Source organism: Scleropages formosus, chromosome 18, assembly GCF_900964775.1.
Source record: "Scleropages formosus chromosome 18, fSclFor1.1, whole genome shotgun sequence".
NCBI lineage: Eukaryota > Metazoa > Chordata > Actinopteri > Osteoglossiformes > Osteoglossidae > Scleropages > Scleropages formosus.
The window spans coordinates 9187084-9210788 of record NC_041823.1 but is presented as its reverse complement, the minus strand read 5'-3'; the positions used below and the strand labels follow the sequence as shown (position 1 = coordinate 9210788).

Genomic DNA, 23705 nt, shown 5'->3' with positions numbered 1-23705 from the left:
GTTTATTTAAAAAATTCTAAAATTGCAACTAAGATATTGTTAAAAATAAAGCTTTCTTTTCAAAGAATAAAATTCAGATTTAGTTAAAAGATGGTCTTTCCTGAATCCTGGCTGTTTCGATTTGTCAACTACTCACTGTCATCGTTGTAACCAATACTGTTGTTTTAAACTGTGATGGAGGTTAAACATCAAACAGGAACACAAATGTACATTAACAACTGTAAAGTCTGACTTGTAACATTGTAGAATAAATGAAACTGCAACGGTTTGTAATGTAATAGTTTTATTTTCATAAAAAACGTACAGAGAAGACGCACTTTTCATTCGTGTATTTGAATAGTTGCCATCAGATTGTCATAAGTAAAGCCACAATCGATTAAGTATATATATATATATATATATATATATATATATATATATATATATATATTCTGATATGTGATCTTAATTGTGTTTGGTAAACGAAACTGAAGAATCGTTTCCTAGTAAATGAAACCTCGTTGGATGTTCCCACCGCTAGGGGGCGTGGTTTAATTATTTCTTCATAAAAGCGGGCCTGCAATGCATAATTCTTCCAAATTTTAAGTTTTTAACAATTAGGACTAACTCTCCCTCATGGAAGAATTTCACTTGGATCCTATTTAAAAAACTTGATGAAACACAAAATACACACAAAAAAATGCATAAATGTCAAAATCATCATTCAGCTAGTTTGAACATCCAGGAAGGTTTAACCTATGCTGAACTGAAACTGATTCACCTACTGATTATTTCATTATGAAGACATGATAAATTTTTATTTTGATCTTGTTGGCTTGGTTCACAGACTAATCTGTACACCACAGTGATGTGATATAGAGCACTTATAAGGAGCTACTTGTAGCATAGGGGTTAGTAGTGGTGCCCTTGGAGCCAAGGGTTGCAGGTTCAAATTCCTCTCTAGGTGTTGAACAAAACAGTTACCCTCTATTAAAGGTGAATAATGGTAAGTATCTTAACATTATAAGTTGCTTTGGAGAACAGTGTCTAAGCTAAAGGAGTAAATTATAGGCGATACATTTTGCAGGCACAGCTCAGTACATTCACTTCACTGAATGGCTTCTTGTATTCAAGTTACACAGATGAATGCAGATGATTCACTGCTGATTCTCTCCTCTCCCTGCTGAGAATATAGGTTTGACCACCTTAAAGTCAGTCTTTCCAAGGCTGAGTTCCACCGCATCCTGAATAAACAGTTGGCAGGCTTGGAGTTCATCTCTGGCAAAAGCACTGCTGCCATACACCAAGACTAGCAAAACATGAAGTGTCACAAAAATTATCATCACAATTTTTTCTTTTTTTTTTACTGGTAGAACATTTCCTAACTTCTGTCTACTTTCCTTCAGTTACATTTCATGGTTATTTTGTTTTTGCTGCTTGGTACTAACATGCCAGTGAAAATCCCTACTTCTCCTGCGTTCGGTAAATCTGACAAATAATTGGACGATTTCATATTAGTCGTTTGATGTCACTAAGCCTGTGTAAAAAGTCCCATCTTTGTAGCTCCCGTCCTTTTCACGACTGGTATGACTTTAGACGTTTCATTTTCTGCCAGTAAAATGAAATGTGTTTTGTTTATTATGTTAAAACAGTGTTATGATTCCTTAGATTTCTCACCCCAGCTATTAAAATGTACAGAAATAAGCTTGAGCTGGTCAAGCTATCTGTTTTCCATGCGTCATGGTATCTCACAGGCTTTTTTAAAAAACCATGTGCCTATGTTTATGAATCCTGCTGGTAGATGCACTGTTATAAAAGAAAGCAATGCACCTAACTGCAGGCTTTCATCATTTTATACTGTTGTTTGTTTCTGAAAATATGATTGTAAAATGTATTTTTAGAAAAAAAGAACTCTTCTTTAACATTAACTTAAATGGGAAAAATACTGAGCCACCAATATTTTTCCACCAAACATAAAATTCCTGCCCAATCTTTCATGCAGAGAAAATTTAATTCAAAACCAAGTCCACAATATCAGAACTGCTCTGGTCCTTTAAATCCAGGCCTAAGACCCACATGTTCAAAATCCCTTGCACATAACACATTTGTGTGCCCCTTTTTCTGTCCCTTTTCTCCCTTTCACACTCATCATTTATCTTACCAGAGTGCTCTGCACATTAAATAAATACGCAGATAAATAAAACACATATACCAGTGAAATATGTTTAATTAAAAAAACATATACTTTTCAGAAAACATTATGCAGCTTCTTAACTTTTTCTACTTTATGGTCTGATAAACTTGAAAAGGACATTTTGTGCTCTTTTTTGCTTTGAAGGCAAATTAAGTTTTATTTTTCCATTTTCTGTTTTGGAAATACTGTGTTTCTTACTACCAAGATATATTTTCTGCACCTTATGTCATTTTTTATGAAGATCGTATCACTAATCATTTTCAACCAGTCAGAGGTCCAGTAAAGTACTTTACTTTGATGAAGCTTCCATGCGTAATCATTTACATTTATTCACTTTGCAGACACTTCTTCAACGCAGTTAAGACCAAATACCCCTTAGTATTTAGTTGAAACTTTTTCATCCAAGGTAAGTTACAGTGAGATAAAGACATTACCTACAGTACCTATGGGTAATTTAGAGTTACCAAGACACACCCGTAACACCTGTCTTTGGACTGTGGGAGGGATCGTACCCACATCCTCTCATAAGGTCGAGGTGCTGTGAGACAACACTGCTCGCTGCGCCACATAATAATAATGACCCGTGCTCAATAACCACTTTGAAATTTGTAGATTTTCTATTTTCCCAGGAGTTATTTTATTAAACAAATGCATTGTTTTAGAAAAAACAATTTTAAAAAACTATCTTACCCAGCTACTTCAAAAAATTCTATCCAGTCTTATGTGCTGTTTCCAACCCTCCCTTTCCCTAATAGGCTCTCTTACATCCAGCATTTGAACCATCAACAAAAATAGTTAATACCAGCCATAATCTTCACAGACTGACAGACTCTTTGCCATTCATTCTGCTTATGCAAGCCGTAAACTAATCTGTATTTAGATGCTATTTTCCAAGAGTTTTTCCAACATAACTATCTTGTAAGAGTACTTTTCTCCCTATCAGCAATTTGGGTTGTCCTACCCCCCCCCCCCAGCAGAAAATGACTGACTAAGCAATGAGTGTCTGTCAGTCACTCTCCAGAAAGCAGCTGATTTTATTTTGACGATTTCCTATTATGTCCAAACCATAACTTTCATTAACACAGAGCTGAGATAGAATAAATGTGTTACCCCTTGCATTCCTCTTAAGCCAAGAGATCCCAGCCTTGAGATAATTGTAAACATCTGACTTCTTTCTCAATGAGTTTTATTATGTCCCTACTCTTCCTTAGATTATTTTAATGTTATGAAGTCTATAAAGTTAAATACTGCAACCGATGATAAAGTGATAACACTTGACTTTAGCATTAGATTATCTTAATGAGAATTGAGGAAAAAAGTCTATATAACCAAATCTTCTTGCATAATATGTCACAAAGTCTGATCAAATTTAAACATAAACAACATAGTACAGAGGATGTTGTTTCTCCGCGTAGTAAAATGTCAAGTGGTCTAGTTTTAAAACTTTTAAATTACTTAAGAGGAAGATGAACAGACTAAAGGGATTCAAGGTGTTGAAGTCATTCAGATAGCTTTTCAGTCTTCACATTATAAGAATGTCCAATGTCTTGCAAATAGACAGAAAAGGTAAATCCGTCTATCTTTAAGGTATGCACTGTAAAACAATATCTTCTAAAAATATTCCCTGAGACAGCCTGAGGCGGTATAATAATAACACTACTACTACTACTACTACTACTAATAATAATAATAATAATAATAATAAACTTCAAATTCAAATGAGAAAATAGCCAGTAAAACACTGGCCTGTAAGCGTTCACAGATTTACAATTTACACTATTGTATTAATGTTATATTGGTAATTTTCCTACCAATGCTGATATAAATGCCCATTTCAAATCTGATATTAATTTGGAGATAAAACATCAAAACAAAAAATTTCCTTTTCAGTGTATCGATTTTATGGCCTTTGAATTTCCAGCCTAGCTAATGAAATATTTTTTTTTTTCTAGGACAGGACAGTGCACAGAACAAAAGTAACACACAGAAGGAATAATACTACTTTTACTCTGTATTTCCCTCATTGTGTAACATAACACTGTAATAAAATTTAACATGATAAGCACAGCTGAAAAAATCATGCCTGTTTTACTACAGACGTACATCTCTAAAGTTACACCAGATAAACAGAAAATACTAGAACTTCTTAGGTTCTATTGAGCATCCCTCATATGCTAGATGTATAAAATGTATTAGAAATGGACCATAAAAAGCCAAACTGAACTGTAATTTTTATGTCTCAGTAGATTAACTACTTATTTTGAATGACTTGTAAAACTGAGTGGGGTGCCCAAATTTTTTTAAAAGTTAATTCCTGCATTTAACCAGGCTTAAAGATTATTTTCTTAACTCTTCAGCCTTCAAAGTGTCATTGACAAGACAGAAAAATACACTTGTCAGGTGAGCACATTTAAAAAAGAAAAAGGAAAATATTTTACCAGAAATGCATGCCCTGTTGTACTACAGCTCCAGTCATACAAAACACCATAAACTATTTTGCACAGGCAAAAAATTTAGCAGCTGTAATATTAAATGTCTATTTTCACATTTGCAGCCACCTTTGACAGCAACATGGCACAACCTTAACATAATAAACTAATGAGAAATATCTATAAATAACCATTATAATTCTCATTATTTTGTCAATCTTCAGCATAAGCTTCGGTAGTTTAATAATTAATAACTAATAAACACAACAAAGTTCAAATTCATCCACAAAGAAGAGAGAAGAGGTCAACACAATGCACGGTCTTCAGGTTAAAGTTGCCAAAAAAATGCACAGCAAGAAAACTGAAGATGCTGCTCGTTACACTAAATATTAGTTTGCATTTAAATAAAAGAGCAGTGACTGGTGTAAATTTTGATGCTGTTAAGTGAGGGACATAGTCTTTAATGACGGAAAAGAGGGTCAAGCTCAAGATGAATCAAATTCATCCCTCCTTCACCAGGTCAGGTCCCATCCTGAAAGAAGAACAACTAAAAGCAGTATTTCGATATAAACACCTTACATCTCATCCACTCAAAAATAAATTAAACATCACTGTGCACCTCATGGCAGCGAGCGGCAAGTCTCAGAGGAACCGAATGATTTCATCGACTGGTGACATGGTGCCAGGTGGTGTAGAGAAGTGGGAATAAAAAGGCGACGAACTCGGCCACAAGTTTAGCCGTCAGAAATGGGAGGCGACACCCAGCCGTACTTCTCGTGGGTTTTCACCAGGCTTTTGAACGTTGCCTCTGCTTCTTTGCGACTGAAAGCTTTCTTGGATTTCCCGGCCTTCCTGCAGATCCGGCCCTGAGGAGCACAAAAGCAACGCTATGAGAGCGCACCCTTTTATAGTGCAGACACACATTTTTCCATCCTGTACTGTTGACACTTCTTCAGATGTTCTCAATGAAATAGTGGAGGTTAAAGGTCAGTCTTACCTAAGTGTAGAAAACAGTTTCCTCAGGATTTTGTTTAGTATTTTTTTTTTTTTTTTTTATTAAGTATGTTGCTGTGGGTTCGGATGTGCGTTCGAAGCTGGCGCAGTCTGTGTGGAGTTTTCTCCCTTTGTTCATGTGGGTTTCCTCCACGTGCTCTGGTTTCCTCCCAAAGCCCAAAGACATATATTTCAGGTGAATTTTTGACTCTAAACTGCTCATATTGTGTGCATATGTGTGACTGAATGAGTGTGTGTGATGCATAGCATGTCTACCACCCAATCCGGTCGGAGCCTTCCTCACACCTTATGCTTTCAGGATAGGCTACGGACCACTACGACCCTACACTGCACAAGCAGTTGATGATAATGAATGGATGGATTATGTATTTCTAAATACCCCATAGACTAATACCAAGGAGGAACAGATGCTGAGGAACAGACAGAAGATTTCTTCCACCTCTGGGATGAAGAATGCCAAAAGACAATGTTTACTCCAGTGTGAATGCTGGACAGACAAAAATAGTTAATTACTGCCTAAGGTCTCTCTTGGGTACACTGCAATTTAATGGGCCAGAAATAATATCCTGTGCTCACTCATTCGAGAGAAGTACCCAAAAGCAGTTTTAAAGGCTAGAGTTTTAAAATTAGACTTCAGTTTTGCCACTGCTGTTTGCTTATACTTAAGCTGGTGACTTTAAAGAAATGCTTCAAAGTAAGATGGAATGTCACCATTAAAAAACAAACCAAAAAAAAGTTACTTAAACATGTAAAAATGTTATTCATACTGGTCAGTGATCATATGAACACATTGAATAATAGAGCTTATTTGTTGTAGTTGTAGTACAATTGTGTAGAACCCCAAAACAAAGAATGGAGAATAAGAACAAGGTAAAACTTATTGGCGTTTCTTTTTTTAAATTTAAGAAACATGCTGATCAGAAATAACCAGGCCTTTATAAAATTAACTGCAGTATTTGCTTATTAACAAAATCATTCAAAAGGCCACTATTAAGCATTTTAAAATGATTACTTTAGTGATGGGCTGGAATTTGTGAAAAATAACACCTTAGAAGTACCAGCTGTAGAATAATGCTTGAGACTTTCATGTCCGCAGCTATGTCTCCTTCTCTTAATGTAATGCATAAATTGTACTTTTTCTGAGATGTATGTTGCTTTGGACAAAAGCGTCTGCTAAATGAATAAGTGTAAAAAATAATACAAACCTGCTTCATCCGGCAACATCATGACAGTCATCTTATGACCTTGTAAGCGCTTGCTTTGTACAAACCTAAGATTGCACGTTGCCTTGGAGAAAGGCAGTAAAGGATAATAGTAAGAAATAATGTTATAAATTATATGTAGGAAATTGAGAAAATTAATGATTCATATGGTCATATCAATGTTATATACTGAGGCATTACATCTGCATACTGCATCACAGTGTTGTGTGAACGAATATATGTACTGATTTCTCCTTTTTCTCACCTTTCTCTATGAATGTCTGGTATGACATCATGCACACAGTGTACGGTATATTATTACCCTTTATTTATCTCACTCCTTTGTCCAAGGCATATTAGCATTTTTCCACTTCACACCTGGTGGCATCATGGTTAGGGTTAGGGGTCGTCACCTTGCAACTGACGTACCCAGGTCTGAGGACCTCCCTCCTGCTGTAGCACCCTTGATCACGATACTTAAAAAAGACAAGATATCAAGATACTAAAAAAAAAATACCCAGCTGTACAAACTGGTAAATAACTGCAAGTGCCCTAACGGAGCAACACAACACAGTAAGCTGACATTTACCCAGTTACACAGCAGGGCATTCCTACTGTCAGCGCAGAGTAAATAGCAAGGGGATTACAGCTGGAGCGGGATTCCAATCAGAGACCATCAGATTGCAATGCAGCAGCCCCTAACCGTAACCGCTACGCCACCTGCTGGCCCGCAGGACAATGTCAACATGCATCAGTTGGCGAAGAGCTCCACAGTTCGCCCTCCCTCGGAGCTGAGACCACAGGATGGTTAAGGGGGTCCCCCACCTGGCCTTTAACCAGGCTGGCCGCGAACTGCCTCATCACGGCTTCCACCGTGTACGCGCTGGACCACCCGCGCGGGGTCAGCAGCTCCATGCAGATCGCGCCGCCGTCCAGCACGTAGCCGTTCTCGAGGCGCGGCGCGAGCACGCGCATGAAGGGCGGCGAGAAGGGGAAGTTCTCCGGGAAGGAGATGCTCAGCGAGATGTACTCGGTGCGCGTCTCCTTCATGTCCTGCCACAGCGCCGAGTCCTTGTCCACCTGGTGCAGCTTCACGGTCCACTCGAACAGGTTGTCCTCGGCCAGCTCCACGGTGATGAAGCTGTCCCCCAGCTTCTTGATGTCCTGCAGCTCCTTCATGAGCCGCTTGGTCCGCAGCGCGCACTGCTGCTGCCGGTGTGGCACGAGCGCCGCCGGCGCGGGGGACGCGCTCGCCGCCTTGCAGCGCACCGCCTGCGTGGCCACCGGCTCCTTGGCGTCCTTCTCCCCCCCCGCCCCCCCGCTGCCCTCCGAGCCCTCGGGCTTCTTGCTCCGGCTTTCGGGCGGATCCGAGATCGCAGCCTCGCCGCTCGCGGCGCCGCAGTGCTTCGCAGCGCTCTGCTTCTGGCCGCTGCCTTTGCACGGTCCCTGGTGATGATGATGGTGATGGTGATGATGATGGTGATGGTGAGGATGCTTCGGATGATCGTCAGCGTCCTTCTCCGGAATCCTGCTCACGCCTATTTTGCGCAGAAGAGTTGCCATTATATATTTATTGCAGCGATGTATGGCAGCAGAGCGGGTGAATGAAAAATGAACGCTCTGTGTGTCTTGTGGTGGTGGTGATGAGGAGGATGAGGAGGATGGGCAGGATGGCGCACCGGCTGCATCCGCCTTCGGACGATGACCGCTGGACGAGCAGCTCACCAAGTCATCGCCAAGCAGTGCATGATCTCAGTCCCGAGCCCCCACTGCCCCTTTGCCACAGCGGTGCTCCGAATTAAAGCGATTCTTTCACACGCATATTCCCGAACGTGTCACGCGAACACGCGATCTGCAGCGGTCGCGACTCTTTTCCTGCGGTCTCTGATGTTTCCGACTGCGCGAGCGCATCTGCGGGAATCACTCGCATCCTCCTCGCGAGATATTTTTCTTTCCTTTTTTTTTAAGAGAGAGGAAGAGAGAGAGAGAGAGAGAAAAATCTCCTTTAAAAAACCCTTTTCGTCAACAAAATGCAATGAATGCTCTGCCGTTGCTCTTATTGTTACAATATAAATATTATTACAGACTATACAAAATGCTGTTAATGGATCGGTTTGACAGGTACATTTTGACACTGACAGATGATCAATCAATGTCAGCCATCAGTTATTTTGACATTCGAAAGAGCAGCAGGTTTAGTACTTAGACATTTACTTATAATTACTTAAAGTGTATTATAATTTAATTGTACAATTAGGTTATTTGAATTTAACTGGTCTTGGCATGCCGCATTTTTTCAAGATTTCGCTATAGCCTTAACTCAAAGGGTTAACATGACATCCAGAACAGATATTAAAAACTTGGACATTGAACGTGATCCAGAAAAACGGGATATATTATGATGACGTAAAATATAGCACATTTAGAATATAATGAATATTTACAATAATTCCTATATTTTTCAATAGGCTACCAAAAGTTACTTCCCTAGATCAAGTCCCATGGCGATACCTAAGAAAAGTATTCCATCTGAATTCTGTGACAAGTAAGAATTAGTGATAACAGGCTCCTTCTCATATTTTTACTGTTTCTGATATGTAAGTTTAGAACAGATATTTTACATAGAAGGTATAGAAAGTGTATACAGTACCTGCTGTAACAGAACCTGCCAAAAATCTTACTGCAACTCAGGAATAAAGTATTTTTTTCAATGCATTTAAGGCTTTGTATTATTTCAGATCTATTGAAAAATAATGGAACATGGTCAGCTGGGAAGGGACAAGCAATTAGGATGTTGCTTACCTTTGCTGATCAGGTACCCCTTACCAGTTATATCAGTTCATGAATTTAATTTCTTACAGCCAAAGAGCAAATGATCTTTATAAAACTTTAACACTTGTCAAAGTTAGCATGCAAAATCCCATCTGGATCTTTTTTTCCCCATACACATTTCAATAATATTCCACAGGTGTCTCATTTCCATGAGGGGTTTAGATTAATACTTATCTAATATCAACAACATTTGCTTGCCCTAATGAAAAAGATGCACCATGGCACTTTGTGGGAAGCAGTTGCAAGGAAGGATTGTTCTGTGGATATTAATGGGAAATCAAATTTTTTTATCACAATAATTTATCTCCCAGAAGATTGCAGCGCTGCTGTGGAAAAGAAGGAAAAAAAAAAAAAAAAGATTTTCTTCCTTCTACATTTTTCCATTTGTGTTATTTTAATATTGTGTTGAGTAATAGAACTTTGGGTATCTAAAGGTTTTTAGAGATACATATTTACATTCTTAAAAAAATCTCCAAAGAGTAGAATGCATTCTTTGCATTTTTCTAAAATAACACCCAAACAATTACTGCATGTCATTTCAGGACATTACAGATTTAAAATGAGCTACAAAAGACACACTTCTATTTTGAAGGCTTTCAATTTTATGATGCACAGAAATAAACTGTGGGTCACTGTTTGAAAGCCATTTTGTTTAGCAATGCTGTCATATCATGGTCCGCTTCCGCTGATGCAAACAGCGTGTGTTAAAGAGTAGCATCTTCAGTGTGATTCACAAAAGACTGCTCCTGTACAACTGAGCATAAACAATAAAACAAGGACCAGAGTGATACTGAGGTTCAATTTCCTGTGAAGGAAAAACATCACAGCTATTAAATTCACTCCTAAACTTTTGCATGATAATACAGGTTGCATCCAGTATTTGCAAAGGGATATTGAAGTGTCTGCAGATATCCGATGGTAACATTTGACAATTGTTTAGTTTTCTCTACTGCTTAAAAAAGGCTACCAAAATTACAAAGAAAATCAAACATGGAAAAAAAGCCTAGATCAAAAAGAGGTAATGATTCAATTTTAATATGTAAAAGAATACAAAAGAATACAAAAGCTCTGTAACATTCAACCTTTACAAAACATTTACACCAATTACATATGTACATTATGGCTTTTTAATCAAGTTGGAGCATACAAAAAAAAAGTCTGCAAAAGCGAGTGGTAAACCTTAGCAAAACACTGAAATTAACAGCAGCAATCTGTGATAAGACACTACATTATTGATTTGAGCTCCAAATTCAAAGTTTCCTAAATTAATTTTTCTCTAGTACAGATGCGGTGATGACCAAACAATGGAAAACATCTACTGAGGGCTGCGGTCTGGCTGCAACATCCCCTTCATGTCTTCACCAGGCGACAGACCGATCCAATCTGTGTAATGCAGCTGGTGACAGCGGGGGGCACAGGTTGTGTTGCGTCTGCTCGCCATGCCGCCAACGCCTCCAATGCATCTTTGGGATCGCTGGGTGACAGGTCGTAGATGGTGTACACTGCGGCCAACTGCACAGCCCATGGCACCCCTGTGAAGGAGCACAGCCCACAACGAGGAATGACTTGGTTTTTAATAGCTCTTCAACACCAGTAATTAATTACCCCAGCAGGGTCCGCTGCCATCACCGCCTGCTCTCCCAGCTTGCTGTGCTTTTGCAGCCAGTGAATCGGTACCAACTCTGATGGCTTCCTACGACGATCATACTCATGTCATAATTACCTCTGAGATAATTCTTTCAGGGTGAACAATGTTAACTGCATTTGTCAGACACAAGAAGCATGCCGTGCTAATGTGAATGCTGACATCTGAACAGCAGGTGAGAAAAATAAACAGGTTGCATAGGTATGAGAGCAATCACCATGCAACTGAGGGATCCAGATTCAAATTCCTCCGAATTACACCAGGAAAAATTGAGCAGCTGTAAAAACAGGTAAATCAGTCTTGCTAAGTATGCAAACCTGACATTGTAAGACACTTTGGACAAAGTCAAAATAATGCAAAACTGCGTAACGGCAACGACTCACTTCTCACTGTGTATGGCCATAGAACTACTAAACAAGCACGAAAATATATTTAAGGGCAGGGGTACCTTCTGCATTTCCTTTCCTCCCAAACATGTTGATGATTTTAGCCACATTTTTCACTGAAGCTGCCGATTTCTCTTTAAGGCCCAACTGCCCAAGCCGCCCTAAAAAGACAACAGACTTTTCATTTTAGGGTTTGCAAAACATAACCAAAGCTCACTGGACCACTATAAATGTGAGAAGTCCAAAACTCATAAGGAAAAAAAAAACGGTAAAAATTTACCAATTAATCTCAGAACAGTTGCTACGGTAATATCGTGTACAGATCCATGTTTGTGTTTTGCTTCTGACACCCACTTGTTCATAATAGGCCAAAGTTCTTTGCTGTAAGAAAAACATAGTTAAAAAAAAAAAAAAAAAAAAAAAATCAATTCACATTTCATATCAGAAACACCATGACATAAATCTGAGAAAATCTGACACTTACGATATTATGTTGTCGTATGTCCAGGCCCACCTCTTTTCAGTGCACAGGAGATCAATTGCAAATATGTATTCCCATGCATTAGGGCTCAAATCATCTCCATGACGATCGTGATGCTGGAATTTCATGTTTGTTCCCATTTTTAGTGCAACCAGTGTCTTTGCAATCATCTTCTGAATCTTACAAGGAGAGTTCTGTGGAGAAAAGGGTGTGTTCAGCATCTAGTTACAAATTACTTCCTTAATACCTTACCGTTAGGACAGCAGCAACAGTGTGAACTGGTTCAAAGGGCAGTCTTGTCATCAGCTCAATAGTTATACAAATGTACAAGACAGATAAAGTCAAGAAAAGCTTATGGGAGGAATTTAAAATTAAATTAAATAAAAAGTCTGTCAGGGTTAGTGCTGTGCTGCTGCCATCTTTAAAAAAAAAAAAAAAAAAAAAAAAGCCAGTTGAGTACATACCGTCTCCCAACCAAGGTAAGCTGTAAGGTACTGCAACACTTCTCCATCTGCCTTCTGCCTGATCACAGAATGCATGGCATTAAAGACCACCCCACGCTGAGGGAGTATGTTGTACCAGGTGGTCACCATGAACAAAATAAGTTTGGCTGAATTGGGGAAATCTGTTTTAGGAAGGGCAAGGAGATGGAAAAACATTGAAATTGCTTGAAAACTTGAAAAGGTGGCAACTTCAAAAACACAAAATGTAGAAGAACCACCAAAAGTAACAAGTATTTTTTACATCAAGGGACTTTAGATACAATTTAATTTAATGCTTCCTGTACAACTACCTTCTTTCAAGATGCTGTAGGCTAGGAGATGGGGTCTCTCCCAGTCTCCTCTCTGCCTGCACAAACCCGTGTAGACTCTGCAGAGAGCCTGCAGCTGCTCCCCACTCAAACTGTTCTTTTCCATCTTCAACTTTGTCAAGATGGCACAAAGGAAATCATCCGCCAAAGACTGACAAGCAGACAAGTTGATATAATAAACAAACCACATTTTCCTTGGCTAACAGAGCAGTTTTATAATTATACAAAATAAGTCAGTTGAGATGGACTATTTTCACAAACCTTGTTTTCTGTGCAGAACTCAGCAATGACATCCTTCTCCTCATCTCTCAACACTGGCAACTTGGAGATCCTCCCAATGCTGACATGACTTTTAATAACTGGCAGCAAGTCAAAGCAGGAGCTTAGGACTTTTGTCAGTGCGTTCAAAATTATTTCTGATGTTTTCGTTACCGTACTGTTCAGTTGCTGCTTTATGCCACTCTGGGTATTCTGGGTTTGTAGGCTGTCCTGAGGGAAATGGGACTGGATAGGACCCATCTCAGCAGATGCTGAAAGAGGTCTGATGTGAAGGGCAGCGTTTGAAGGGACTGGTGAGCAGCTATCAAGACGAAGCCTTTTAGCACTTGATGGCAAAAGAACATTTACCCCCGTTTTTTTACCCACTTCTTGAGTAGTTACTGAAGAACCAATTTCTGATATTTTGGGGTGCTCCACTGAATCCTTAGTGATACCGTTTTCAGACTCCAATGACTTTCCAGTTTTGGTAAAAGCTGTAGAAGACGAATTGATGGATTTGAATCCAGTAATCTGACTGACAGGAACTTGTGCGGTCACTGAATTTTCAGGTGCAGATCTACTCAGGTTAACATTTCCACGTAAAATGTTGAGAGTTCGAGCACGGGCAGAAAGCTCAGGATACATTGTGTCAAGGATTCTTACAGAGTTCTCCTGAGTTCCATTTGGAGATGAACTCAATGCAGATGCTGGAAACCTACCAGGTACTGGAACCGCATGCTTAGGAGTAGCTGAGCAAAACTGTAAAGGAGATGAAATTATTCTCTCATGTTTTAATTCAGATGGGGACAGAGATCGTGAAGATTGAGATTTCCCATCTGACCTATCAGTAAGTGGAGACTTCTCTTCTGCTGAGGCTGTTTCACTTGATGGTGAAAGAAAAGACAGCTTGCCAGGAATAATCCTTGAAGGAGAGCCAAGAACCTGAGGCTTCTTAGGAGTCACGGTAAGAGGCAAAAGCAGAGGGGGAAGCGGTGGGCCCATTTCTGATCGAACCTTTTTTATTACTCCTGGTGACTTTGTAGAGGGTGAAATATCTGCACCATCTGACAAAGGACTTTTTGGACTGAGCTCTTCACTTCGAATCACTTCAAGTCTCTCTGAAACATTATCAGAAGGTTGACGACTATGTTCCTGAGTTGAATCTCTACAGGTCTCAGCAGGGGCAGAGTCTACTGGAAGCACTGTGCCATTTTCACCGACCACTTGCTTGTTTACTTTGGCACAGTCGTCACTTGACATTTCATTTTCTGACTGGCTTTTATCCGTTTTCTCATTTGAATCAATCATAATTATTGATATGGGCACCGAGAAGCTTTCTAGATTTGGAGATGTCAGAGGGCTTCTTAAAGCTGCTTTCTTCTGTTCAAGAATGTTTTGATGATCCAGTGAGAGCTCTTCTGATGATGATTCAGAGCCATTTGTCACATTTTCAAAACTCAACGATCCTGGAACAGATTCTTGTACCATAGTTTCCAAAGAATCTCTCAAAACCTTTTTGCCTTCCTCAGTTTCTGACCGCTTGCTGGTTGGGGATAACTGAACACCAAGATTTGCTTGTGTTCTTTCACTTGATGATGAATGATCAGAGTCCTCATTCAAAGAATGCATACTGGCCAGATCCTGAACAACCTCTGGAGCAACACATTTTTGTGCTGCATCTTGCAAAGTACTCAAAGCATCAATGTTGCCACTAGAGGCCTGACTGCTGGTACGCTGACAGTTTCTTCTAACTTTCCGTTGCAGCTCAAAGGACTCCTGCTCATCTGAGGATTCCTTATGTGTTGCCAAGTTATCTAAGCAACTGCTAATGTTGTCTTCCATTACAGGGTCCACAGATGCAGTGGCATCTTTGACATCATTAAGCATACATTCAGTTTCTTCTCCCATTGATGGGAATATTTCTCTTGAACTCTCTGTTTCACCAGCTGAACTGATATTTGTTTGTTGTTCATTTGGTTTATTTGATTCTTTCAATGCAACATTATTTTCATCTCTGTAATTTTCTGGCACAGACTTGTCATGACTTGTTACTGAATCACTTAATTCACCTTTAGGAATTGTAATTATGGGTGCTTGGATATTTAGAATCAAATCATCATCAACTGTATCAGATAATTCCTCGACTCCACCTATTTCATTGGAGAAATGTACTACTGTATTTGACATTCCGTTGCCTTTTGCCGAGTTTTGCATACTACTGTTATGCTGAAGGTCTTTAACAGTACCAGCCTTTTCTTCTAAATGTTCACTAGAAAATATTGCACAGCCATTTAATCCAGTTGCTTTAGTTTCACATTTCTCAGATGGATTATTCAATGCTCCAATCGAATTCTCTTTCATCAAGTTATTTAAAATATCACTGGGTTTTTGTACTTCAGTTTCATTACATTCCGAATGTATGAACCCATTTGAAAGAGAGTTAATGGTTACATTACTCCTATCAGCAGGACTCTGCACTTCAATCTCCACATCTTCACAAACCTCTAAGTTATTTCTATTCTCACGTAGTATACCTTTGGTATCACTAGCTTTCTGAAGTTCCATTTCGGATACATTTGCAGATGTGCTTTGGATGTCTTGGTGTACATTTGGAGTAATATCCAAGGCATCCTCTATGGGAGAATCTTCTGCATCCATTTTGTCATGTTGAAGGGTTTTCTCTGCTACATCTTCCCTATTTGGGAGTGGGGTTTCAAATTTTACAGGCTCAGGTAGGTCCAACTCCACCTCACAGGAAAGAGACTCGCTGACAGTAGTACTACTATATGAGCCATCTGGCATGGCAGTCACAACTGGTCTTTCAATGGCTGATTTCAATGGATCATCCTTAAGTTTCACTGTGAGAGGTACAGTATGCCTTTCACACACTGATTCCAGAGGAGTACAATGTGACATTTGAAGGGGTACATCAAAAGAAACAGTCAATTTACTTTCAGCCACTCCATCAGCAGTCTGCTGAATGGACTGTCCATTGAGTTCAACAGAGCATCTGAATTCTGGTTTAGTGGAAGGCAAGTCTTCCTGATGAGGAAGACACAGTTCACCATTGGGCTTCTTGAGAGACGCTGCCATTTTCTTTCCATTGATGCATTCAGGTTTCACCTCATCATCCTCATCGCTTGAATCGGATATAACACCAAACACAGCTTCCTAGATGTCAGTACAAGAAAACTCCATGAAAATGTGTTGTTGCAGTTTTATATTTTAAAAATGGTTTCACAAAATGGGCATATAAATATGCTTCAATCAGAATTAAAGCATTCTCCAACCTGTTAAAATGTTACAGCCAGAAGTTCTATTTTACATTTTACCCATTATGTTCTGAAATATAGAAATTAGTACTTCACTCATGCATTAAGTGTGTTATGGTTTACCAGTAAGTTTAGCCATAAAACCTTCATACTGATCAAGTCAGCAAACTAGATGGATTTTTGACACAAGTACCAAACAAGTAAAATTGCAGTATGATTATCACAGGTCAAACTCCTTACTGAATGCCCTTCTGTATCCAAAGAACTAAGTTATTTTAACTTTAGAATCGGTGTGCAAAAAAAGTCAACTTTTAAATTCTTGCTGTGCAACACCTTGATTAACACAAGTGCCATTACAACAAAAGCTACTGGAAACTTCTTAATACTCAGGCAGTTAAAAATACACAGTAACTGGAAATTTTCAGTCCATGTGCTGGGAACTTCTGAAAACATTCAGCTAACAAGGCTGATCAGGAAATGAGCTACCATGTCATCCCAGCTCTTGTCTTACTATTGCAGAAGACACATGGGGGATGCTTTGCTTTCACTCTCTTGTCCAGTTTGTCCAATAAATTTATTGCCCAGGAGTAAACATTTTTTTAATGGTACTGTAGCATTCATAAATCAAAGTAAAAACAAAGTATCCCAAGCTTCATAATGAACACTGAGAAATTTTGGCTATTCCTAGACGTGGCACAACGAGGGGGAAAACTACTTCACAATAGAATAATGTCTCTGTCTGTATTACAGGACTTACCTTAGTAGGAGGACAGGCAGAAGACAGCGGAGCCAATAGAGGAGGCAAAGGCCTGAAGAAAGCAAAGATCTCCTCCATGCTAGCGTCACTGGTTTCCGAATGTTCTTGAATACCACAAGATGTTGGTTTAGCATGGTGTATGTCCTGCTTCTCATGTGTGTCCAGCTCCATGATGTCTTCCTTCAGACCACTGGCGTTTAAGTGTTCGTCTGAGTTTCTGCTTCTTTTCCGTTTTCTAAGCAGTCTTTTGGATTCCTCTGCAGCTTTGGGCACTACTGCCGTTTCTTGGGGCCCCGGACAGACCAAAGGGGTTCTGGGGGCTTTTAGGGATTCGCAGTAAAAGCTTGCAGATGAAGTTCTGTTAGGAAGAGCCTGAGAATTCTGCCGTTTCAAAGGACTATTGGGTACTACGGGTAATCCAAAATTGCTGTGGCCAGAATCATCTACAAAAGACATTTGAAATTACCATTTTATCAACCAGTTACAACTGTTTTTTCAGCTGAAATCTCCAAAAAAAAAAAAAAAAAAAGTTAAAGAAAAGTTATATTAATGAATAAGACATTCACCAGAAAAGAGTGATCCATTTGCAGTCTGTGGTTCAACACATTTCCAAAGTTCTTCTAAAAGCAACCTGACTTTAGCTGCAAGATAACAGAAAACATTAAACATGACTAGACCAAAGATATTCATTGCAAAACTTGAATTAGTTCCAAGAAACTATATATGCAATAGGCAAAAAAAAAAAAAAACACATGAAAAATAAAGCGCAAACAAATGCTCATTATCTTGCCCACCTTTATCTATTTTTGGTTCTTTGGGAGCATTTGTCTGAGTTGCAGAATTCCTTGTTTCTGAAAAAGAGAAACAAAACTGTACTTTCTGGTTCTTAAAAAATGTTTCAGATTCTGTACACAGACATAATACTTACCCTTTTGAGTTTCTTTCAGCAGTTTTTCTAAAGTTCTCTGTAAGAACAAAATGGAATGTTACACAGTCATCCCTTTTGTATTTGAGTTGTGCATAGTGCGGAAAGGAAAAATAAAGTACTTAATGATAAAAGATTAAATCTAACCAAAAAAAAAAAAAAAAAACAAAACACAACATCTCACCAGACTGCTTCAGTAACAATGTGTAAAAGTATGTGAGATAAACTACATGTTAGCCCACCGGCATCTGCTTGGCAACCAAAGTTACTTTAGCAAAAATGTTTCACAAATTGCCCCGTTTTAAGAACTTCAGACCTGCGTCTTGTGCAGTTTTCCCTCGAGTGCTTGCTTGTCCAGTTTGAGCTGTTGAATTTCAAGGATGTGTCTGATACTTGATTCTTAGAAGGCAAAAGAGGCGGGGGGGAAATCATTAAGACGGAAACACCATGCTATAAGAGTAATTTCTGAAATGACAGGCACAAAAATCAAACATTTATACTACTTGATTCTGGTAAGTTCACTGAGGCTTACTAACCTTTCAGCAGTTCAAACTGATTTTCAAGACTTTTCTTCCTAAAAGAAGAGCAAAGATTACAAATGTATCTTAGAAAAGATTTTAAAAATATAATGAAAATTCTTATTTTTTCCTCTACTTATGCCTTTATCAAAAATGAGTTACAGGGGTAGGTTCATACAAATGCAAAAACTTCCAAGAATTCACAATATTTCCTAAAAAGTTTATTTTACCATGAATTGTACATAACTTCAGATCAAAGCAGTGGCAAAATGAATAAAATATAAGACACAGATATAAGCTGTTTTGAGAGGACAACTCATGATGTTGGAACATGACAATCTCAGCTTTAGAAATGTGTAAATATTTCTTATATACAATAATGACTGCACAAAACACTCATTACAAACTTAGGTGACCTAATAACCAATCTTTAAAACTCCACCTGACATACTTGAAGTACCCCATGACACACTGCCCAACCACCATCTTCGATGTAACCAGACCAACATTCACTTGTGCATAATGAATACTGTTAACAATAACAAACTTCAAAATCAGCAGCAAATATTTCCTGAAATGAACATCCCAAACACTATGGTTGAGGACTGTTAAACATGAAAAAGTTTCTTACTGAGCCTGGATTCTGGCATTCTCTTCTTTGAAGCGCTCAATTTCACATCCAGCCTGATGATTTACCTTTTGAAAGCTCTGAAGAAAGAAAGAAGAGAAAAAAAAGAAAAAAAAAAATTCTTTTTTTTGTCAATGTCAGCTTCTACAGAGTCACACTGCACTATAACCTGTCCATTTAAGCCAACAATGAACATAACACTGATTCGTAATACTAGGCCATTTTTATTTGTAATTGTTACAGACCTTAGCTTTCTCCAGCTCTTCTTCCAGGGCTTCTTTCTCCCTTTTCAGTTGGCCATTTTCATTCCTCTGCTTCAGCACAGTTTCTTTATGGAGGATAGATGTGAAATGCACAATTAACATGCTGAAAAACCCTATACAATCAAAGTAGTTAGTAAAAATAAACTCAGTATTAATTTTTCATTTTGGCAGCAGGTTTCAGTCATATGGACTGACCTTCCAGCTGTTGCAGCTGATTTTCAAGCTTCATACTCCTAAAAAATGAAGTGGCAAAAAATTTAGAAAAACAACACACAGCTCTATGGTGCAGTAAGTAGCAGTTATCTCACAGCACCTGGGACGTTCAAGAGGACATACGTTCAAGCCCCACTTAAGCTATGTGCAGTTTGTATGTTCGCCCCATGTTTCCACAGGTTTCCTACCACGGTCCAAAGTCACATGTTTCAGGTGAATTTTCACTCCAAATTGCTCACGGAGAGTGTGTGAAAGGGTATGTTACACTGCTCTGATGAACAGATTAATGATTGATTGTAGATAGTGTATCTAGCACTGCAAGTTATTTTGGTAAAATAGAATCATCTAAATACATTTATTTATTTAGCAGACGCTTTTCCCCAAAGCGACTTCCAGTTAACTATATAGTGTAATCAACCCACACACCTTATTCACCGCGGTGACTTACACTGCTAGATACACTATTTATACTGGGTCGCTCATCCATACATCAGTGGAACACACACACTCTGTCACTCACACACTACGGGGAACCTGAACAACATGTCTTTGGACTGTGGGAGGAAACCCACGCAGACACGAGAGAACATGCAAACTCCACACAGACTGAGCAGGGATTGAACTCATGTCCTCTTGCATCACCCAGGTGCTGTGAGACTACTACATAAATACTAATATTACAAAGTGTTCACTATAAATGCCTTTGAAGAAAAATGTCTGCTAAATGAATACACGTAACGGAAAAGCAGAACTGAAAACACACAGGGACAGAAATTTTATATAATAGCATTCTCACAGAGCTTTTGCCTTGGAGTTCTCTTCTCTGAGCGAATCCACTTCCACAGCAGCCTTCTCATACTTTTCCAAGGTGCTCTAAAAACAACACCTCATGAAACTATACTCCAAAAACACTGGAAAAAGGCAGTACTATCATCATAATTAAACTGTTCCTTAACTAAAGACTAGTTACAATGGATAAGACTCATTCTCCCATCCCTATATGTTGCTGTTTCTGTATTAGAAACAGGTTCATAATACATTTTAACTACCGATTGCTCTGGTTTCTGCTACAAACCTTTTTTTCTTCCAGTTCAAATCGTAATGACTCATAGTCTTTGTTCTGCTTTTCCAATGGTACCATTTTCTCCAGCAGTTCATCCAGCTGTTGATGGAGTTTGCTGGTCTCCCTGTGAACAGTATTCACTTATTAATGAGCTAAATATGGACCTCTGACATATTTGGCATAGCCACATTAAATTCAGGATAAGATTTTCTTTTGCAGAAATGGTGCAAGGATTAACAGAAAACAAAGAAGCACTCTTACGTTTGAGATCGCTGGAGCTGTAATAAACTGTTAAGGAAAACTAAAGAAACATTTCACAATAAAGACAAGGAATACTACAAAATAAACCCCCTAAAAATACAGGACTCGGGTGCAAATCATACTGGAAAGGATATCATCACACTTCTCCTGGTATTCTGTAAGCAGGTGGCTACAAGAGGGGGAAAAAAAAAAAAAAAAAAAACAATTTAACATCACTTTAGTTTTGAAAATCTCACATTACTGATATTTAATTTCATTTGAAGAATAAAGCACTTGACATTGCACCTTTACTGTTTACACTCCCCAAGTACTGTAGATGCACATATGACGGCAGTTTACATATATGTTGACTCCTCATTATATGAGTGATTGGGTTTTTAATTTTTAAAAGATACAAACATCTGAGTTTATTTTTAATTCTATTTGAAGTGGACTAAACCTGACCTATATTTATCTGTAAAGTGCACCTGCACAGAATAGGAATGTTGGATCTTCTTAATTCAATTCAATTCCAGTGTTTACAGCACTCATATAATGTATCTCAGTGCACTCAGATCTCAATGATCAACAATATTACATTGACAGTTATTCATTTAGCAGATGCTTTTCTCCAGAGTGATGTAGATCTCGCAGAAGAAAAAAAAAAAAAAAAAAAAAAACCACACATGAGGATAATGAGGTAAAATGGTCAACAACTGGAACTGGAGTTTTGGGAGGGCAACTACAATGTTTTCAAGTTTTAATGCATGTTAACTTTAAATATATTAAGTCTAACAAAAGTATTTTAATAAATTCGCTACAGCTACACCTTGAATTTTTTTTACAGGACTTTTCCTGTAAATAAACAGTGACGTGTAACAACTTTTGATCGCAACCAAATCAAATCTGACATCAGAGTTATGACCAAAATAAGTTACAAACAGAATCCAAACTTTGCAAATTGACGAGCTGTTGTATGCATGCATGCATTAAGTATATTTATATATGGAAAATTAGCAACACAGTCAAGTCTAACGAAAAAGAAACCCGCAAAACAGAGAACCACGGTTAGTATAAAATAAATCAGTCCGATCAGGGTGCGATTACCAAAAAAATTATTATTATACTCACTCAGTGTCTATTATCTTCTGTTTCAAAGACAGCAGTGCTGCCACATATTCGTTTATACTCTGCAAAACACAAGCACACAACTCTGTTCGTTTACACAACAATATGAATAACTCCGCACTCATTTTGATCCCGGTAACACGCCCCTCCCTTCCACTCTGCAACCCTAAGGAGGGAGGGATATTTAAGTAACAACGACCTCTAGAGGGTTAATTTATGTCACAGTAACGATTACATATCCGAAGTATGAAAAGCAACCCGGGACGAAAATGCAAAGGGCAAAGGAATTAATTATTAAAAGCAAGGTGCCCGTGCCCGTGCCCGTGCCCGTGCCCGTGCCCGTGCCGTAGCCGCGCGCGCCTCAGCCTCGAGCGAGGCACTGACTGAGGCAGACATGCCGTCATGCGCGTACCTCCCGTAAAACTGTGCAATTCTGACAGGCTCCCGCTGTGGCGTCCGAAGCGAGTCCTACGGTCTTGGAGTGATTCTCCCCGGGCATCATGGTAACAACACAGACAGAAGACAAACCACATAAAGACGCGTCGTAAATGACAACGGCAACAACAGCAAACAGCGAGCGCGACAAGCGGCTCCAAATCCAACATCGTCACTCGCACTCGAGTGTGTACAACACGTTGATTCAGGACCCCGAGGAGGACCCGGGCTGTCTCAAACGAATGCCTGTTAAGACCGAACCTATTGCTCACAAGATTGCACTCATTATTTTACAGTAAATGAACATATTATATTGCGTCCCCAGAATGTCGCAGCTCTCCAAATTAAAACAATCACAAAATATCTGCTTTTAATACATAATTTTAGTCAGGCGGTACGGGTCAGCTATTGAACTTGGCCTTACTTACATATTCCACCTTCTTTTTGCTACGGGTCTGCATTCTGTTACATCGTGGGCGTTTATTTATGCATTAATTGTACTTTGTCAGATAACTTACTTACGTTTAGCTATCGCAAAACTAACAACAGATTCGTCACTATACAAACTTAACGTTTTACTCATCAATAGCGAAAGAAATAATGAAATAACTGTCCCGAACGCGGAGGTTTTCGATGTGGGCGTGGCTATGAGGTGCCCAGTCCCTCGTTAATTATGTTAATTAGACAGGCGCCTGGGAAATTGGGTTTAAAAACTACTAATGCATTGTTATGTAATTTATTCAGCAACATTGTTTTTTTTCCCCTTTTGAAAGAATGCAAAATGGTTGGTTTATTCCAGAACTGGCTAGATTATGGAACTTTACTATGAAGCGTCAATTAAAACTGAAGAAAATTGGGTTTGCGTCTTGATTTTAATTTGCGTGTTCGGTAGATGATACGGAGTGATTACAGTACATATAGTTTTCGCAGCATTTATTCTTTGGTTTGTGGTTTGAGTAAAGTGCTTCTTCCAAACACCAGCCCGCAATCCCGTTAGTTCACTGCAATCCTTCTGCAGGCCCGCTGTAACCC

At 38.9% G+C, this 23705-nt stretch overlaps 2 protein-coding genes across 3 annotated transcripts; both read right to left on the bottom strand.

Annotated features, from left to right (window-relative positions):
* Positions 1–5336: 5336 nt before the first annotated feature.
* On the bottom strand, positions 5337–8012 carry LOC108940644 (ubiquitin-conjugating enzyme E2Q-like protein 1). Its single transcript, XM_018762908.2, has 2 exons — positions 7644–8012; positions 5337–5468 (listed from the first exon to the last, which is right to left on the bottom strand). Exons 1-2 carry the CDS (start codon positions 7995–7997, stop codon positions 5337–5339), a joined length of 486 nt encoding a protein of 161 aa, XP_018618424.2. The 5' UTR covers positions 7998–8012.
* A 2747-nt stretch (positions 8013–10759) lies between these two features.
* On the bottom strand, positions 10760–23289 carry ice1 (KIAA0947-like (H. sapiens)). Of its 2 annotated transcripts, XM_018763112.2 has the most exons (23): positions 23102–23289; positions 22651–22725; positions 22242–22300; positions 21266–21300; positions 21132–21150; positions 20883–20994; positions 20604–20680; positions 19790–19827; positions 19577–19659; positions 19335–19411; positions 18722–18759; positions 18502–18584; positions 18189–18225; positions 18055–18111; positions 17827–17901; positions 17261–17703; positions 13235–16402; positions 12956–13124; positions 12627–12787; positions 12166–12356; positions 11962–12062; positions 11744–11842; positions 10760–11182 (listed from the first exon to the last, which is right to left on the bottom strand). In XM_018763112.2, exons 1-23 carry the CDS (start codon positions 23132–23134, stop codon positions 11001–11003), a joined length of 5412 nt encoding a protein of 1803 aa, XP_018618628.1. In that variant the 5' UTR covers positions 23135–23289; the 3' UTR covers positions 10760–11000. The 2 variants fall into 2 exon arrangements, with proteins under 2 accessions (XP_018618628.1, XP_018618629.1); XM_018763113.2 differs by lacking the exon at positions 23102–23289 and having other exon boundaries at positions 22651–22874.
* Between the last annotated feature and the right edge of the window lie 416 nt (positions 23290–23705).

Excerpts from the sequence above, each read along its gene's own strand:
- LOC108940644 (XM_018762908.2), bottom strand. The coding sequence starts at position 7,997 with ATGAAGGAGCTGCAGGACATCAAGAAGCTGGGGGACAGCTTCATCACC. Across the intron at positions 5,469-7,643 it reads CCAGCCTGGTTAAAGGCCAG|GGCCGGATCTGCAGGAAGGC; the intron begins GTGGGGGACCCC and ends TGTGCTCCTCAG.
- ice1 (XM_018763112.2), bottom strand. The coding sequence starts at position 23,134 with ATGCAGACCCGTAGCAAAAAGAAGGTGGAATAT. Across the intron at positions 18,585-18,721 it reads TCAGTTTGAACTGCTGAAAG|AATCAAGTATCAGACACATC; the intron begins GTTAGTAAGCCT and ends TTGCCTTCTAAG. Across the intron at positions 17,704-17,826 it reads AAATGGATCACTCTTTTCTG|ATGATTCTGGCCACAGCAAT; the intron begins GTGAATGTCTTA and ends TGTCTTTTGTAG.